General features: G+C 45.3%; 1 protein-coding gene across 1 annotated transcript in view; it reads left to right on the top strand.

Annotated features, from left to right (window-relative positions):
* Nucleotides 1-7,069: 7,069 nt before the first annotated feature.
* Nucleotides 7,070-19,776, top strand: part of DPP10 (dipeptidyl peptidase like 10) — a 143,360-nt gene continuing 130,653 nt past the window's right edge. Inside the window, exon 1 of the mRNA XM_066575248.1 lies at nt 7,070-7,324. Within this exon, the coding sequence (XP_066431345.1) occupies nt 7,268-7,324 (57 nt within the window). The 5' untranslated portion in view covers nt 7,070-7,267. The remainder of the gene's footprint in view (nt 7,325-19,776) is intronic.

The raw sequence follows: 19,776 nt of genomic DNA on the forward strand, positions 1-19,776 counted from the left end.
TTTGACGGTGTATATTGGATAGGTGCTGTGTATTGGGTAAATGGTATATACTGACTATGTGGTGTACATTGGATAGATGATGTATATACCAGATAAGTGGTATATACTGTGCAGATACTGTGCTGCTGGGTACTGCAGTATATGGTTTATACTGCTAGGTAGGTATCTACTAGTTAGATAATATATACTGTGTAGGTGGCATATACTACTGGGTAGATGATACGGACTACAGCCACTTCAGATGATGCGCTTGCTGTTTAGAAAAGGAAAACTTTTAGTAAAAAAGTCACCAATAGGTGGCGCTATACTGGATCAGGTTTACCGTGACAGACCTGCATATGTGTCAGATCTGAAGGTCAGTATTCGTCGCCATCTTGTAGCAAATAAAGCTGACTTGCTGACCAAGTACCCTGACTAAGGGGTACTTACTGAACATGTGTAATGTGATTCGCGTAGCTACAGCGCCACCTATCGGCGACTTTTTTTACTAAAATGTTTATTTTTATAAATGGCAAGTGCATCGTCTGAAGTGGCCACTGTCCGAATTTCGTCTCATTTGGAGCAGCAGAACGCCCTCCAGAGGCCTCTGAGTTGGGAAGTTTGATTTCACTAACCCAGAATAAATACTAGGTGCCAAGTCATCGCCCGTTCTTGAAGTTGATGTTGGAAGCAGGAAAAATGAAGAAACATAAGGATTGGAGTGACTGTGACAAGACCAAAATCTGGAGTGTAGACGACTGGCTCAGAGCAGCTCCAGAAAGTCCGTTCTTGTGAGATGTTCCCGGTATGTAGTGGTTAGTACCGACCAAAAGTTGTCCAAGGAAGGACAACTGGTGACCAGCGACAGGGTGATTGGTGCCCAAGACTCACTAATGTTTGTGGGGTGAAGGCCGCCCATCTAGTTTAGTCCTACAGATCGACTGTAGGACAAATTGCTGATAAAATTCCTGTTGAAGATGATGGAAAAGTGTCAGATCAAAGCGGGCATCGCCCCTGTCCACCACCGAAAGTGCCTACAGTGGACATCAGATAGAACCATGGAGCAATGGAAGAAGACGACCTGGTCTGATGAGTCACGTTATACACCATGTGGACAGCTGGATGCGTCATCAACCTGGGTAAGGGATGGTACCAGGATAGGAAGGAGGCAGTGTAATGGGCAATGTTTTTATGGGTACTTGGGCCCTGGCATCATGTGGATGTGACACTACCACTTACTAACATTAGACAGAACAGTACCCCCTTCATGGCAGCAGGATTCCCTTATAACAGTGCCCTCTGGCAGCAGGATGATGTGCCCGGCCGCTCTGCAGACATGTCCGGGAACAGAATGGGGGTAAAGGTGATGACTTCTCCAGTTTCCCAGATCTGAGTCCGATAGAGCAACTGTGGGATGTGCTGGAGAAACCAGTGGGATCCATGGAGGCCACACCGAGCAGCTTACCAGATCTGCTGCTAGCGTCTTGTGCAGATACCTCGGGACACCGGAGGGGTGTTGTAGGGTCCGGACCTCATCGGGTCAGAGAAGGACCTACACAATGTTAGGTTTTAATGTTATGGTTTAATGATGTAAAAAAAACTGTGCGGCTGAAACTGTATACTGGGTACACGGTCTATACTGCTGGGCAGGTGCTGTATACTGGGTACACGGTCTATACTGCTGGGCAGGTGCTGTATACTGGGTACACGGTCTATACTGCTGGGCATGTGCTGTATACTGGGTACACGGTCTATACTGCTGGGCAGGTGCTGTATACTGGGTACACGGTCTATACTGCTGGGCAGGTGCTGTATACTGGGTACACGGTCTATACTGCTGGGCATGTGCTGTATACTGGGTACACGGTCTATACTGCTGGGCAGGTGCTGTATACTGGGTACACGGTCTATACTGCTGGGCAGGTGCTATATACTGGGTACACGGTCTATACTGCTGGGCAGGTGCTGTATACTGGGTACATGGTATATACTGCTTGGCAGGTGCTGTATACTGGGTGCATGGTATATACTGCTGGGTAGGTGCTGTATACCGGATACATTGTATACACTGCCAGACAGGTGCGGTATACTCGGTACATGGTATATACTGCTTGGCAGGTGCTGTATACCGGGTACATTATATATTGGCGTGCAGGTGCTATATACTGGGAGCATGGTCTATACTGCTGGGCAGGTGCTGTATAACCGGGTACATGGTATATATTGCCGGGCAGGTGCTGTTCACTTGGTAGATGGTATATACTGCTAGGCAGGTACTGTATATTGGGTACATGGAATATATTGCCGGGCAGGTGCTGTATACTGGGTACTATACTGCTGGGCAGGTACTGTATACCAGGTACATAGTATATACTGCCTGGCAGGTGCTGTATACTGGGTACATGGTACATACTGCTGGGCAGCTGCTGTATATCGAGTACATGGTATATATTGCCTGGCAGGTGCTGTATACCGGGTACATGGCATATACTGTTAGGCAGGTGCTGTATACCGGGTACATAGTATATACTGCCTGGCAGGTGCTGTTTACCCGGTACATGGCATATACTGCTGGGCAGGTGCTGTATACTAGGTACATAGTATATACTGCTGGGCAGGTGCTGTATACCAGGTACATGGCATATACTGCTAGGCAGGTGCTGTATACCAGGTACATAGTATATACTGCCTGGCAGGTGCTGTATATTGGGTACATGGTATATATTGCCTGGCAGGTGCTGTATACCGGGTACATGGTATATACTGCTGGGCAGGTGCTGTATACCGAGTACATGGTATATATTGCCTGGCAGGTGCTGTATACCGGGTACATGGCATATACTGCTTGGCAGGTGCTGTACATCAGGTACATAGTATATACTGCCTGGCAGGTGCTGTATACCGGGCACATGGTATATACTGCTGGGCAGGTGCTGTATACCGGGTACACGGTCTATACTGCTGAGCATTTGCTGTATACTGGGTACATGGTCTATATTGCCGGGTAGGTGCTGTATACCGGGAACATGGTATATACCACCGGGCAGGTGCTGTATACCGGGAACATGGTATATACCACCGGGCAGGTGCTGTATACCGGGAAGATGGTATATATTGCTGGGCAGGTGCTGTATACCAGGGACATGGTATATACCACCGGGCAGGTGCTGTATACTGGGTACATGGTATATATTGCCGGGCAGGTGCTGTATGCCGGGTACATGGCATATACTGTTGGGCAGGTGCTGTATACCGGGTACATAGTATATACTGCCTGGCAGGTGCTGTAAACCGGGGACATGGTATATACTGCTGGGCAGGTGCTGTACACCGGTTACATGGTCTATACTGCTGAGCATTTGCTGTATACCGGGTACATGGTCTATACTGCTGAGCATTGGCTGTATACCGGGTACATGGTCTATATTGCCGGGCAGGTGCTGTATACCGGGTACATGGTATATACCACCGAGCTGGTGCTGTATACCGGGTAAATGGTATGTATTGCCGGCCAGGTGATGTATACCGGGTACATGGTCTATATTGCCGGGCAGGTGCTGTATACCGGGTAGATGGTATATATTGCCAGGCAGGTGCTCTATACTAGGGAAACGGTATATACCACCGGGCAGGTGCTGTATACCGGGTAGATGGTCTATATTGCCGGGCAGGTGCTGTATACCGGGTACATGGTCTATAGTGCTGTATACTGGGGACATGGTATATACCACCGGGCAGGTGCTGTATACCGGGTATATGGTATATATTGCCAGGCAGGTGCTGTACACCAGGTACATGGCATATACTGCTGGGTAGGTGCTGTATACCGGGTACACGGTCTATACTGCTGAGCATTTGCTGTATACCGGGTACATGGTCTATATTGTCGGGCAGGTGCTGTATACCCGGGACATGGTATATACCACCGGGCAAGTGCTGTATACCGGGTAGATGGTATATATTGCCGGGCAGGTGCTGTATACCGGGTACATGGTCTATATTGTCGGGTAGGTGCTGCATACCTGGGACATGGTATATACCACCGGGCAGGTGCTGTATACCGGGTAGATGGTATATATTGCCGGGCAGGTGCTGTATACCGGGTACATGGTCTATATTGCCCGGCAGGTGCTGTATACCGGGTACATGGTATATACCACCGAGCTGGTGCTGTATACCGGGTAAATGGTATATATTGCCGGCCAGGTGATGTATACCGGTACATGGTCTATATTGCCGGGCAGGTGCTGTATACCGGGTAGATGGTCTATATTGCCGGGCAGGTGCTGTATACCGGGTACATGGTCTATAGTGCTGTATACTGGGGACATGGTATATACCACCGGGCAGGTGCTGTATACCGGGTGGATGGTCTATATTGCCGGGCAGGTGCTGTATACCGGGTACACGGTCTATACTGCTGGGCATGTACTGTATACCGGGTACACGGTCTATACTGCTGGGCAGGTGCTGTATACTGGGTACATGGTCTATATTGCCGGGCTGGTGCTGTTTAACGGGGACATGGTATATACCACCGGGCAGGTGCTGTATATAGGGTACATGGTATAGATTGCCGGGCAGGTGCTGTATACCGGGTACATGGTCTATATTGTCGGGCAGGTGCTGTATACTTGGGACATGGTATATACCACCGGGCAGGTGCTGTATACCGGGTAGATGGTATATATTGCCGGGCAGGTGCTGTATACCGGGTACACGGTCTATACTGCTGGACAGGTGCTGTATACTGGGTACATGGTCTATATTGCCGGGCTGGTGCTGTTTAACGGGGACATGGTATATACCACCGGGCAGGTGCTGTATATCGGGTACATGGTCTATAGTGCTGTATACTGGGGACATGGTATATAGCACCGGGCAGGTGCTGTATACCGGGTAGATGGTATATATTGCCGGGCAGGTGCTGTATACCGGGTACATGGTCTATAGTGCTGTATACTGGGGACATGGTATATACCACCGGGCAGGTGCTGTATACCGGGTAGATGGTATATATTGCCAGGCAGGTGCTGTACACCAGGTACATGGCATATACTGCTGGGTAGGTGCTGTATACCGGGTACACGGTCTATACTGCTGAGCATTTGCTGTATACCGGGTACATGGTCTATATTGTCGGGCAGGTGCTGTATACCCGGGACATGGTATATACCACCGGGCAGGTGCTGTATACCGGGTAGATGGTATATATTGCCGGGCAGGTGCTGTATACCGGGTACATGGTATATATTGCCGGGCAGGTGCTGTATACCGGGTAGATGGTCTATATTGCCGGGCTGGTGCTGTTTAACGGGGACATGGTATATACCACCGGGCAGGTGCTGTATACCGGGTACATGGTATATATTGCCGGGCAGGCACAGTATACCGGGTAGATGGTCTATATTGCCGGGCAGGCGCTGTATACCGGGTAGATGGTCTATATTGTCGGGCAGGTGCTGTTTACCGGGGACATGGTATATACCACCGGGCAGGTGCAGTATACTGGGTAGATGGTCTATATTGCCGGGCAGGCGCTGTATACCGGGTAGATGGTCTATATTGCCGGGCTGGTGCTGTTTAACGGGGACATGGTATATACCACCGGGCAGGTGCAGTATACCGGGTAGATGGTCTATATTGCCGGGCAGGCGCAGTATACCGGGTAGATGGTCTATATTGTCGGGCAGGGGCTGTTTACCGGGGACATGGTCTATATTGCCGGGCTGGTGCTGTTTAACGGGTACATGGTATATACCACCGGGCAGGTGCTGTATACCGGGTACATGGTATATATTGCCGGGCAGGCGCAGTATACCGGGTAGATGGTCTATATTGCCGGGCAGGCGCTGTATACCGGGTAGATGGTCTATATTGTCGGGCAGGTGCTGTTTACCGGGGACATGGTATATACCACCGGGCAGGCGCTGTATACCGGGTAGAAGGTATATATTGCCGGGCAGGTGCTGTATACTGGGTACATGGTATATATTGCCGGGCAGGCGCAGTATACCAGGTAGATGGTATATATTGCCGGGCAGGTGCTGTATACCGGGTACATGGTATATATTGGCGGGCAGGCGCAGTATACCGGGTAGATGGTATATATTGCCGGGCAGGTGCTGTATACCGGGTAGATGGTATATATTGCCGGGCAGGCGCAGTATAGCGGGTGCATGGTATATATTGCCGAGCAGGTGCTGTATACCGGGTACATGGTATATATTGCCGGGCAGGTACTGTATACCGGGTAGATGGTATATATTGCCGGGCAGGTACTGTATACCGGGGACATGGTATATACCACTGGGCAGGTGCTGTATACCGGGTACATGGTATATATTGCCGGGCAGGTGCTGTATATCGGGTACATGGTATATATTACCGGGCAGGTGCTGTATACCGGGTACATGGTATATATTGCCGGGCAGGTGCTGTATACCGGGTACATGGTATATATTGCCGGGCAGGTGCTGTATACCGGGTAGATGGTATATATTGCCGGGCAGGCGCAGTATACCGGGTAGATGGTATATATTGCCGGGCAGGCGCAGTATAGCGGGTGCATGGTATATATTGCCGGGCAGGTGCTGTATACCGGGTACATGGTATATATTGCCGGGCAGGTGCTGTATACGGGGTACATGGTATATATTGCCGGGCAGGTGCTGTATACCGGGTAGATGGTATATATTGCCGGGCAGGTGCTGTATACCGGGTACATGGTATATATTGCCGGGCAGGTGCTGTATACCAGGTACATGGTATATATTGCCGGGCAGGTGCTGTATACCGGGTACATGGTATATATTACCGGGCAGGTGCTGTATACCGGGTAGATGGTATATATTGCCGGGCAGGTGCTGTATACCGGGTACATGGTATATATTGCCGGGCAGGCGCAGTATACCGGGTACATGGTATATATTGCCGGGCAGGTGCTGTATACCGGGTACATGGTATATATTGCCGGGCAGGTGCTGTATTCTGGTGGCTGAGGATGAGGGGAGCAGGCGTCACATTGGGGGAGGGGCTGAGCATTCAGTAGAAGGGGGAGGGGAGGCTGAGCAGTCAGTGTCAGGCTGTGGATGAGAGAGGCTGGATGTGACGTGCTGCAGAATGCTGCAGATTATCCCCAGGGTTCCCCACACTGGCACCTGACTGCAGAGCCCCCTGGAGCTGCTGCCGCCTGCACCCTCCGCCTGTCCCTGGGGGATGATCGGGAACTGGATGTGACACAGACAGCCACAGGGACCCGACCTAGAAGCTTCTCCTCACCCGCACAATGACAGCCATGAAGGAGCAGCCAGCCATGAGCAGGGCCAACCCCCCCCAGGAGCAGGTAATGCACTACTACTACTACCCTCAGCATCCGAGAGCTAGGGGGAGCCCGGCGACTGCAGATATACAACAGCGGCATGAAGAGTCTGCCGCTACTGCCATCATCATACCATGGCGAGCATCCTCCCCTTGCCCCAGAGACCCGCTCTTATGAGATCCATCCATCCGTCTGTCTTCTATCTGTCCATTTATCTATGTGTCTCCTCCATATCTATCTATCTATCTATCTATCTATCTATCTATCTATCTATCTATCTCATATCTATCTCACATCTATTTATCTATCTATCTATCTATCTCATATCTATCTATTTATCTATCTCATATCTATCTATCTATCTATCTATCTATCGATCTATTAATCTATCTATCTATCGATCTATCTATCTATCGATCTATCTATCTATCTTTATTGGCAGGACCCAAATGCACATTAGCATTGCCGAAGCAAGTGGAAAATAAGGGGACGAGAGATAGGGACTGAGGAAAAGGGGCAAATCCAGGGTAGGGGGTATAAAAGCCCATGGTATATCATGCTCCTCTCAGTCTATGGTAGGCACTAACATATTGTGCTGCTGTAGCCTCTATCTATCTATCTATCTATCTATCTATCTATCTATCTATCTATCTATCTGTCTCATATCTATCTATCTATCTATCTATCTATCTCATATCTATCTATCTATCTTTCTATCTATCTATCTATCTATCTCATATCCATCTATCTATCTATCTATCTATCTATCTATCCATCCATCCATCCATCCTTTGCTGATGACCAATACAATGTGGTCTAATTGTATCTAAGTCACATTTATAGACAAACACAATGTAACTAATAACACACAGTTGTACTGTTTATGTCTTTTATTGTGTAATGTCCACAGTTCAGGGAGAAAAAGTAAATGAACCTCTGCTAATGACTTCTCCAGGAGATAAGGTGTTTCTATTAAGGAGATGGGATAGGAAGTGCAGGTTTCACAGGTGCTTTGCCAGTTAAATAAAGGCACACGAAGCCTGGTTACTGACAGATTTGTTCTTCTCAGGAATGATCGGTTAGTGTGAACCATGCCTTGATGTAAACAACTGTCAGAAAACCTCACAAGACGTGTCATAGAGATGCATGGAAAAGGCTACAAAAGCTTAAGAACCGGGTGTCCATTACTCTACAGTTATCCTCTACAGATGGAGAGCATTCAGGGCTGTTCTACTCTCTTAAGAGCGTCCTGTTATATCACTCCCAGAGCGCAACAAGCAATCCTGACAGAGGTGAAAAAGAATCCAAGAGGAAGAGCAAAAGACCTACAGAAGACTCTACAGACTGCAGAGACCTCTGTTCATGTGTCCTCTATTAGAGGAACAGTGACCAAGAATGGTGATCGTGGAAGGACACCACGAAGAAAGCTGCTGCTGGACAAAAATACATTGTGGCCCATCTCTAGTTTACCCGACACCACTGGGATGTGTCACAATGCTTCTGGGAAATGTTCTTTGGACGGATGAGACAAAAATGTAAGTTTTTAGCACAAATGCACAACGCTACATTTGGATGTAAACACCGCACACCAACATCAAAGCCTCATCCAACTATGAAGCCTGGTGGAGGGGGCACCATGGTGTGGAAATATGGTAGAAGGAGCGTCTTGGTTTGGGGCAGCCTTGCACCTCAGGGCCTGTACATCTTGTGATCACTGAGAGAACAATGAAATCTAAGGTGGATCAAAACATCTTACAGGAAAATGTAAAAGCCGCTGTCCAGGACCTGAAGCTGAAGAGATGTTGGATGATGCAGCAAGACGATGACCCAAAGCACACACATAAATCAACTAAAAATTGAGTGGAAGAGAAAGAGATTTGTGTTTTGGAATGGCCAAATCAGAGTCCTAATCTTAACCCCATGGGAATGCTGTGATATTACCTGAAAAGGCACCCCAGAAATATTAATGAACTGAAACTCATTTGCAGGGAGGAAGGGTCCAAAATTCCTCCTCAATGTTTTTCAAATCTTATTTGCAGCTACAGGAAATGTTTAGTGGAGATGATTGCTGCTGAAGGGGGAAGGATGGGGGGGGGGGGGGGGAGTAAAGGTTATTATTATGTTCAAGGGTTCACTTACTTTTTATCCCTACAATGTCGATATTACTCAATGAGCTCAATAAAATACATGAATGGTGCTACTGTGTGTTGTTAGTTACACTGCGTGTCTACAATTGTAATTAGATACATATTTTATTAGTAATCAATACAGAAATGCGAGGGATTACAAAGGGTTCATTTACTTTTCCCTGCAAAATCTATCTAGAACCAAATACACATTAGCATTGTCAAAACAAGTGGGGAAAAAGCATGAGGGATGAGGGTGAGGAATTGTGGCAGAGGATTTGAAAGGTAGTGAGACATGCAGGGTAGTGGGTATAGAGGCCCATGGTATATCACGCTCCTCACAGTCTATGGCAGGCACTTATTATGCTGCTATGGCAGCTGTGTTTTCGTCTTCCCCCAACAAGATGTAGAGTTTCTCTTCCTTCTCCATGGAGCTGAAGTCCGCACAGAAAGTCTCCTGAAGTGAGTGGCCCTCTCCACTGAATATCTGGGGTATCGCAGAAGGGAGTGGGCCTCATCCGCCATGCCTCCTGGTGGCGCTGTTTGCACAGTTTGCTCTCCCTGGACTTGTAGTTCTGCCTGTGCCATCCTGATTCGATGCCTGGGCTGTGGGTAGTCGGTCTGTAGCGGATCAGGATCTGCTGCTCACTGTTGTTTGATAGTATTTCCAGATATGGGGTCATTTTGTAGTCCCTCTGTATCCCCTGGTGTATTGTCAGTTTCTGGAATGTTCTCATGTCGTTCCTCCTGTCACCAATATAATTAATCCTCTTGGCTCGTTTATTGTTTTCTTGATTTTGGCTTTTGTGAGGCGGTGCTGGTTGCTGGTTTGGTCAGGATGAATTGCTGGGTTGGTTTTTCCAGGGTACTTGGGGCTCTTTGGTGTATCCAGGCTTTGTGATGGTAGGAGCTTGGATTGCTACTATGTAGGTGGGTCCAGAATTATAATGCCCTCTTCTGGATTGTAAGGTATAGAGGGAATCTTCCCAGCTCAGCCTTGGAGGTGCTCCAATGAACTTGAGAATTTCAGGTGGAGTACTTCTGTCGGACTGCAATCCCACCCTGACTTGATATGTGTGCCAGCTCTAGACCTCCCTGTCATACAGATGGACTGGGGTGATGGTGCTCACAAAAAGTTTGAGTCAGACCGTCACTGATGATTTGAGGTGGTACAATCATGTTCTTATGGCATAGAAGGTTTTTCATGCTTTATCTTTTAGCATCTCTATGATTGATTTGGGGCTCCCCAATTGATTTCTAGGCTGACGTAGGTGTACCTGTCAGATGCTGTAAGTGGGCAGTTGTTCAACATGAAGTTAGGTTGCCTGACTGATCTTGTGTTTCTCCTCTGGAACACCGTGATGTTGCTTTTCTTTGAGTTTATGGGCAGTGCCCATGTGGTGCTGAATCCCCCCGGAATTTGCAGATTGTACTGGAGTCCTTTCTTGGTTGGTGATAGAAGTAGGAGGTCACCTGCATACAGTAAGAATTTCACCTCGACCTCAGGGAAGGTGAGAACTGGTGCAGCGGAGGACTCCAGGGCTGTGATGGAGGGTGAGACCTGGTGCAACGGAGGATTCCAGGGCTGTGATGGAGGGTGAGACATGGTGCAGCGGAGGACTCCAGGGCTGTGATGGAGGGTGAGACCTGGTGCAGCACTGTACTCCAGGGCTGTGGTGGAGGGTGAGACCTGGTGCAACTGAGGACTCCAGGGCTGTGATGGAGGGTGAGACATGGTGCAGCGGAGGACTCCAGGTCTGTGATGGAGGGTGAGACATGGTGCAGCGGAGGACTCCAGGGCTGTGATGGAGGGTGAGACCTGGTGCAGCACTGTACTCCAGGGCTGTGGTGGAGGATGAGACCTGGTGCAATGGAGGACTCCAGGGCTGTGATGCAGGGTGAGACATGGTGCAGCGGAGGACTCCAGGTCTGTGATGGAGGGTGAGACATGGTGCAGCGGAGGACTCCAGGGCTGTGATGGAGGGTGAGACATGGTGCAGTGGAGGACTCCAGGGCTGTGGTGGCGGGTGAGACCTGGTGCAGCACTGAACTCCAGGGCTTTGGTGGAGGGTGAGACCTGGTGCAGCAGAGGACTTCAGGACTGTAGTGGAGGGTGACACCTGGTGCAGCACTGAACTCCAGAGCTGTGGTGGAGGGGGAGACCTGGTGCAGCACTGTACTCCAGGGCTGTGGTGGAGGATGAGACCTGGTGCAGCGGAGGACTCCAGTGCTGTGGTGGAGGGCGAGACATGGTGCAATGGAGGACTCCAGGGCTGTGGTGAAGGATGAGACCTGGTGCAGCAGAGGACTCCAGAACTGTGGTGAAGGGTGAGACGTGGTGCAATGGAGGACTCCAGGGCTGTGGTGGAGGGTGAGACCTGGTGCAGCGGAGGGCTCCAGGGCTGTGGGGGAGGGTGAGACCTGGTGCAGCGGAGGACTCCAGTGCTGTGGTGCAGGGTGAGACCTGGTGCAGCGGAGGACTCCAGTGCTGTGGTGCAGGGTGAGACCTGGTGCAGTGGAGGACTCCAGGGCTGTGGTGGAGGGTGAGACCTGGTGCAGCACTGTACTCCAGGGCTGTGGTGGAGGATGAGACCTGGTGCAGCGGAGGACTCCAGGGCTGTGGTGGTGGGTGAGACCTGGTGCAGCACTGAACTCCAGGGCTGTGGTGGAGGGTGAGACCTGGTGCAGCACTGTTCTCCAGGGCTGTGGTGGAGGGTGAGACCTGGTGCAGCACTGTACTCCAGGGCTGTGGTGGCGGGTGAGACCTGGTGCAGCGGAGGACTTCAGGGCTGTGGTGGAGGATGAGACATGGTGCAGCGGAGGACTCCAGGGCTGTGGTGGAGGGCGAGACCTGGTGCAGCACTGAACTCCAGGGCTGTGGTGGAGGGTGAGACCTGGTGCCGCACTGTACGTCAGGGCTGTGGTGGAGGGCGAGACCTGCTGCAATGGAGGACTCCAGGGCTGTGGTGGAGGGTGAGACCTGGTGCAGCGAAGGTCTCCAGGACTGTGGTGAAGGGCGAGACTTGGTGCAGCACTGAACTCCAGGGCTGTGGTTGAGGATCAAGACCTGGTGCAGCGGAGGACTCCAGGGCTAAGGTGGAGGGTGAGACATGGTGCAGCACTGAACTCCAGGGCTGTGGTGGAGGGCGAGACCTGGTGCAATGGAGGACTCCAGGGATGTGGTGGAGGGTGAAACCTGGTGCAGCGGAGGACTCCTGGACTTGGTGGAGGGGGAGACCTGGTGCAGCACTGAACTCCAGGGCTGTGGTGGAGGGTGAGACCTGGCGCAGCAGAAGACTCAAGGGCTGTGGTGGAAGGTGAGACCTGGTGCATCACTGTACTCCAGGGCTGTGGTGGAGGGTGAGACCTGGTGCAGCACTATACTCCAGGGCTGTGGTGGAGGGCAAGACCTGCTGCAGTGGAGGACTCTAGGGCCATGGTAGAGGGCAAGACCTGGTATTGAGGAGAAAGGTGGGTGGGATGTAGTAGAAAGGGTGTTGCCTCCCAAGGTCCGACAGATTTATTATAATTTAAGTTAAAAGGTGGAATAAATTGTAAAACAAATCTACACCAGAGCTGGCATTGAATTGCATTTCTGGTGCACTGATGGCCAAATATATGCCAAACTTATTAAGGGGCATGCCGCAATTAATACATTTGGCGCATGTTTAACCAGCTCATTACTGCTTAACACTGATGTAAACTCCTCTCCTTTGTACTGAGTGAAGAAGCTGAGGATCCTTTGGTTTAGGCTGCTGTTGAACAGTTTGCCCAGGTTGCTGCTGACATATATCTCTTGGTGATTTGCTACTTCATACCTGTCCCCGCTCTTGTGTATAAGAGGCCTTGGTTACAGGTGTGATGGAAGTACCATTTTGCTATTGCAGTCCTTGCGTCTAGCTGGCTGAATTTGATCGTTTCTGGGTCGTGGGCTTTTTTGTACCTGGTGGTTGGAATTCTCTCTATTACGTCCTGTAGCGTTATTGGTGTAGCCAGAGGAGTTTGGACATCTTTGAGTCTTTAGTTTTGTCATTATGTCTTCTTTTTCTGGGCTATGGTCGTCCTTTGGGATATCCTTGTAGAGGTCCTTGAAGTATTGGAGCCAGATGTGGCCGTTTTGGATATGGAGGTTGTTTTCCGTACAGTTTGTGCCCATGTGGTTCCATAGTTCCTAGAAGGAGATGTCTTGGGGGGCTTCTTGGAGTGGGGTAAGTTTGGTGGAGGTGTAGCTTTGTTTTTTCCTTCTGAGGATGGTTTTGGATTGCTGTTGTATGGTGTCATGGGCCTCCCTCAGACTGGTGTGGTTTGGGTCTCTGTACTTCTTATTTAAGGCAGTTCTTAGTTTCTCCCATAGTTTGTGCACCCATTGTCAACCCACATGTTGGGATGTTTTTCTTTCGGCCGCCAGTGGTTACATCTTTTAATTTCAGACGTTTTTGACATGGTATAAAATATTTACATTTCCTCTTGTTTAGGCTGCTGTTGAACAGTTTCCCTGGTTGCTGCTGACACATATCTCTCGGTAGTTGGCTGGGTCATACCTGTCCCCGGGAAGTAGCCAGCACTCAGCATAATATTAAACAGATTTGCTATTACAGCCTGTATTTCTGGAAGACTGTATTTTATGTAGGATTCTATCTATCTCCTATCTATCTATCTATCTATCTATCTATCTATCTATCTATCTATCTATCTATCTATCTATCTATCTCATATCTATCAATCAATCAATCTCATATCTATCTATCTCATATCTATCACCTAACTATCTATTTCTGTATCTCATATCTATCTATCTCATATCTATCTCATATCAATCTATCTATCTATCTATCTATCTATCTATCTATCTATCTATCTATCTATCTATCACATAACTATCTATCTACTTCATATCTATCAATCTATCTATGTATCTCATATCTATCACATATCTATCTATCTATCTATCTATCCCATATCTATCTATCAATCACATATCTATCTATCAATCACATATCTATCTATCTATCTATCTATCTATCTATCTATCTCATATTTATCTATCTATCTATCAATCACATATCTATCTATCTATCTCCTATTTATCACCTAACTATCTATTTCTGTATCTCATATCTATCTATCTATCTATCTATCTCATATCTATCTATCTCCTATCTATCTCATATCTATTTATCTATCACATATCTATCTATCTATCTACTATCTATCTATCTATCTCATGTCTATCACCTAACTATCTATTTCTGTATCTCATATCTATCTATATATCTATCTATCTATCTCATATCTATCAATCTATCTATCAATCAATCTATCTCATATCTATCTATCTATCTATCTATCACATAACTATAGATAGATAGATAGATAGATATGAGATACAGAAATAGATATCCATCTCCTATCTATCTATCTATCTATCTATCTCATCTATCTATCTATCACATAACAATCTCATATCTATCTATCTATCTATCTACTTTATATCTGTCTATCTATCTCATATCTATTTATGTATTTCATATCCATCTGTCTCATCTAGCTCATATCTATCTATCTATCTATCTATCTATCTCATATCTATTTATCTATCTCACATCTATCCATCTCATATCTATCTATCTATCTATCTCATATCTATCTATCTATCTATCTATCATCTATATATCTATCTCATAACTATCTACTTCATATCTATCTATCTATCTATCTCATTTCTATCTCCTATCTATCTATTTCTGTATCTCATATCTATCTATCTATCTATCTATCTATCTATCTATCTATCAATCAATCTATCTCATATCTATCTATTTATCTATCTATCTCATCTATCTCATATCTATCTATCACATAACTATCTCATATCTATCTATCTATCAATCAATCTATCTCATATCTATCTATCTATCTATCTACTTCATATATGTCTATCTATCTCATATCTATTTATGTATTTCATATCCATCTGTCTCATCTATCTCATATCTATCTATCTATCTATCTATCTATCTATCTATCTTCTATCTATCTATCTATCTACTTCATATCTGTCTATCTATCTCATATCTATTTATGTATTTCATATCCATCTGTCTCATCTATCTCATATCTATCTATCTATCTATCTATATCTATCTATCTATCTTCTATCTATCTATCTCATATCTATTTATCTATCACATATCTATCTATCTATCTATCTCATATCTATCTATCTATCTATCTATCTATCTCATGTCTATCACCTAACTATCTATTTCTGTATCTCATATCTATCTATATATCTATCTATCTATCTCATATCTATCAATCAATCTATCTATCAATCAATCTATCTCATATCTATCTATCTATCTATCTATCTATCTATCTATCACATAACTATAGATAGATAGATAGATAGATATGAGATACAGAAATAGATATCCATCTCCTATCTATCTATCTATCTATCTATCTATCTATCTATCTATCTATCTATCTATCTATCTATCTCATCTATCTATCTATCACATAACTATCTCATATCTATCTATCTATCTACTTCATATCTGTCTATCTATCTCATATCTATTTATGTATTTCATATCCATCTGTCTCATCTAGCTCATATCTATCTATCTATCTATCTATCTATCTATCTATCTCATATCTATTTATCTCACATCTATCCATCTCATATCTATCTATCTATCTATCTATCTCATATCTATCTATCTATCTATCTATCTATCTATCTATCTATCATCTATATATCTATCTCATAACTATCTACTTCATATCTATCTATCTATCTATCTATCTCATATCTATCTCCTATCTATCTATTTCTGTATCTCATATCTATCTATCTATCTATCTATCAATCAATCTATCTCATATCTATCTATCTATTTATCTATCTATCTCATCTATCTCATATCTATCTATCACATAACTATCTCATATCTATCTATCTATCAATCAATCTATCTCATATCTATCTATCTATCTATCTATCTACTTCATATATGTCTATCTATCTCATATCTATTTATGTATTTCATATCTATCTATCTCATCTATCTCCTATCTATCTATATCATCTATCTATCTATCTATCTATCTCCTATCTATCTATCTATCTACTTCATATCTGTCTATCTATCTCATATCTATTTATGTATTTCATATCCATCTGTCTCATCTATCTCATATCTATCTATCTATCTATCTATCTTCTATCTATCTATCTCATATCTATTTATCTATCTATCTCACATCTATCCATCTCATATCTATCTATCTATCTATCTATCTCATATCTATCTCTCTCTCTATCTATCTATCATCTATATATCTATCTCATAACTATCTACTTCATATCTATCTATCTATCTATCTATCTATCTATCTATCTATCTATCTCATATCTATCTCCTATCTATCTATTTCTGTATCTCATATCTATCTATCTATCTATCTATCAATCTATCTCATATCTATCTATCTATTTATCTATCTCATCTATCTCATATCTATCTATCACATAACTATCTCATATCTATCTATCTATCAATCAATCTATCTCATATCTATCTATCTATCTACTTCATATATGTCTATCTATATCATATCTATTTATGTATTTCATATCTATCTATCTCATCTATCTCCTATCTATCTATCTCATCTATCTATCTATCTATCTTCTATCTAACTCATAACTGTCTACTTCATATCTATCTATCTATCTCATATCCATCTCCTATCTATCTATCTATCTCCTATCTATCTATCTATCTATCTATCTATCTATCTATCTATCTATCTACCTCCTATCTATCTTTGTATCTATCTATCTCCTATCTATCTATCTATCTATCTTCTATCTATCTCATATCTATCTATCTATCTTCTATCTATCTCATATCTATCTATCTATCTATCTATCTATCTATCTATCTATCTATCTATCTATCTATCTATCTATCTATCCATCTTCTCTCTCTTGAGTTACAGCCCTGGGCTCCACCCCCACTAATTAGTGATTCCTCTACTTTTATATTACCTTTTAACTTGGCTCCACCCCATTCATTAGTGACTTTACTACTTCTTCATCTTGCTCTACCCCTGCTTATTATTACTTGTACTATTTCTTATTAGCTGTAATGTGGCTCTGACCCTGCTTGTGATTATTTTTGCTGTTCGTTATTAGCTATAATATGGTCAGTGGTTTGGCCCAGGCTGTGCACTAATTCACTGTCTTTGGATACCACTGCGGCTTGGTGATAAGTTTATTGGGTTTTGTCGGTCCTGGTAACCTCATTCCTATTTGGTTATTATAAAACGTTTATTCCTGTGTATTATAATGATCAGGGGTGATGATACTGGGGTATTATAAAGAGTTTGGGTCCTGTGTAACATAGTGTTTGGTGGGGCTGAAGATACTGCATATTGTTATAGCCAGCTCATTGACAGCGATCCCCACAGATCCCCACAGATCAACAATTGATAACCTATCCTAAGGATATGTCATAAACATCTTAGTCCCGGAAACCCCTTTAATACAGTTGAAAAAAGGCATATGTACATCAAGTACAATTACGGGATGGGAGAGGATGTGGATGAGGGGAAAACATGTGGGTAACTTTAGATCTTTGTTTCCCCCTATTGATCTAGAATAGATAAAGGTAAGAAAGCTGTAAGGTGTGAGCCAGTGGGCCCAAAAAAGGCAAAAACTCCCCTTCCTAACCCAAGTGGGGATCAGACTGAACCAACTTGCAAAGCAAGAGCTGTATATATTTACAGAATCAAGAATGTGAGTTGGGGTATTGGACAGGGTCTTTGTTATAGTAGGGGCTATGTTGGCATCAAGGTTTTTGTTGAGACCAAGTTTGTGGTCTGGATTTAGGGTCATGGTTACAGATGTTAATGTTGTGGAGAGATTTAGGATCAGAATTATGATCAATGACATTATTAGGGCTGTGGCCATGGTTGAGACCCCAGTTATGATTGGGGTCAAGGTTTTGGTCATGGTCATTGTTAAAGCAACCCTCTGGCTTTGTAACGAAATACTGTCCCAAAACTGGATGGGGTGTATATTGCTTGCAGTTGTTCTTCTCTGCCATTTCTCCGATCCAGCAGTTTCAGGTCCTGATTTCGGCCCTCTAAGATGGCCGATGCAACCTTCAGACTACCTAATCCCTACAGCTCATTGCTAGTATTAGGCTACCAGTGCACTCTGTCTTCTCTCTGATTGGCTAGAAATGCTGATGTGATCAGCACTGGCCAATCAGAGAGCAGGCACAATGTGCAAAAAGTAATTAGAAAATTGCTGCATGGCAGCTTATGCTTGGCCAAAAAAATGGGTCCAGAACTTGCGGATTGGAGGACCAGCAGAGAAGTACAACTACAGATATGTCCTCTTCCCCTTTCCGTCCCACTTGTCCCAAATTTGGAGGGACACAGTAAGGTCAGAATTATGGCCGAGGTGGTTTTTTTTTTCATCCGGGACAAGTTTAGAGTCAGGGCTAGAGGTAGGGGGTCTGTCGGAGTCATTACTAGGAACAGGTTTAGGGTCAGTGTTATAGTTGGGACAAGAAAATGGGTAACACACACTCAAGGAATTCATGCTGAAGTGATGACACTTTATAAAACAATTCCAAATGTCAGTAGAACAACAAAAGTGTGTCATTACTTCTATAAGCTTTCCTTGAGTATGTGCCACCCATTTTCTTGTTCTGTGGATATATAAGCCATTGACAGTGTGGCTTTGGAGTCGGCACCGCCACCACGAGTATGGCAGTATGATCTGTTTCCGGAGGCTTCCAGTTGGAGAGCCACCTCAGCTAGATTGGGATTCGCTATACCCCAAAACAACTCTCGGAAGCGTTCTAGACTGGAGTATGAATGAGAGGATGTGGCGGGCTTGTAGGACATCTACCTGGTGTGCAGCGGAGTTGCAGCTCCCGTAACTCTTGGGTCAAATTACATGAGGACCATATGCTTGCTGTAAACTCGTTCTTTACTCTTGAATACCAATGGGTAACATGGGGCAAGTAGATTATCACAGTCTGTGTTACTCCAGGAGTGGCCTCAGCTTGGTGATGCACTGGCTGAAAGTTGTACCAGTACCACATGCACTTCTACACTCTTTCTCAAAGATTCTCCAAAAGTTCATTTGACTAGTAATGCGGAGACTAGCTATTCCTCCCATAGGCAAGGTTCACTGAAAAGCAGGGACTCTCTCTCTAGTACTCAGTCCCAGAGCTCCTATCTCCGCTTTACTACTGGAGCCCTTGGCCCCCCCAACATATGGTACTCCTCCGGCTCACCAGAGCCTAACCCCAGTGAGATGGA

Source organism: Eleutherodactylus coqui, chromosome 8 (assembly GCF_035609145.1).
Source record: "Eleutherodactylus coqui strain aEleCoq1 chromosome 8, aEleCoq1.hap1, whole genome shotgun sequence".
NCBI classification, from domain to species: domain Eukaryota; kingdom Metazoa; phylum Chordata; class Amphibia; order Anura; family Eleutherodactylidae; genus Eleutherodactylus; species Eleutherodactylus coqui.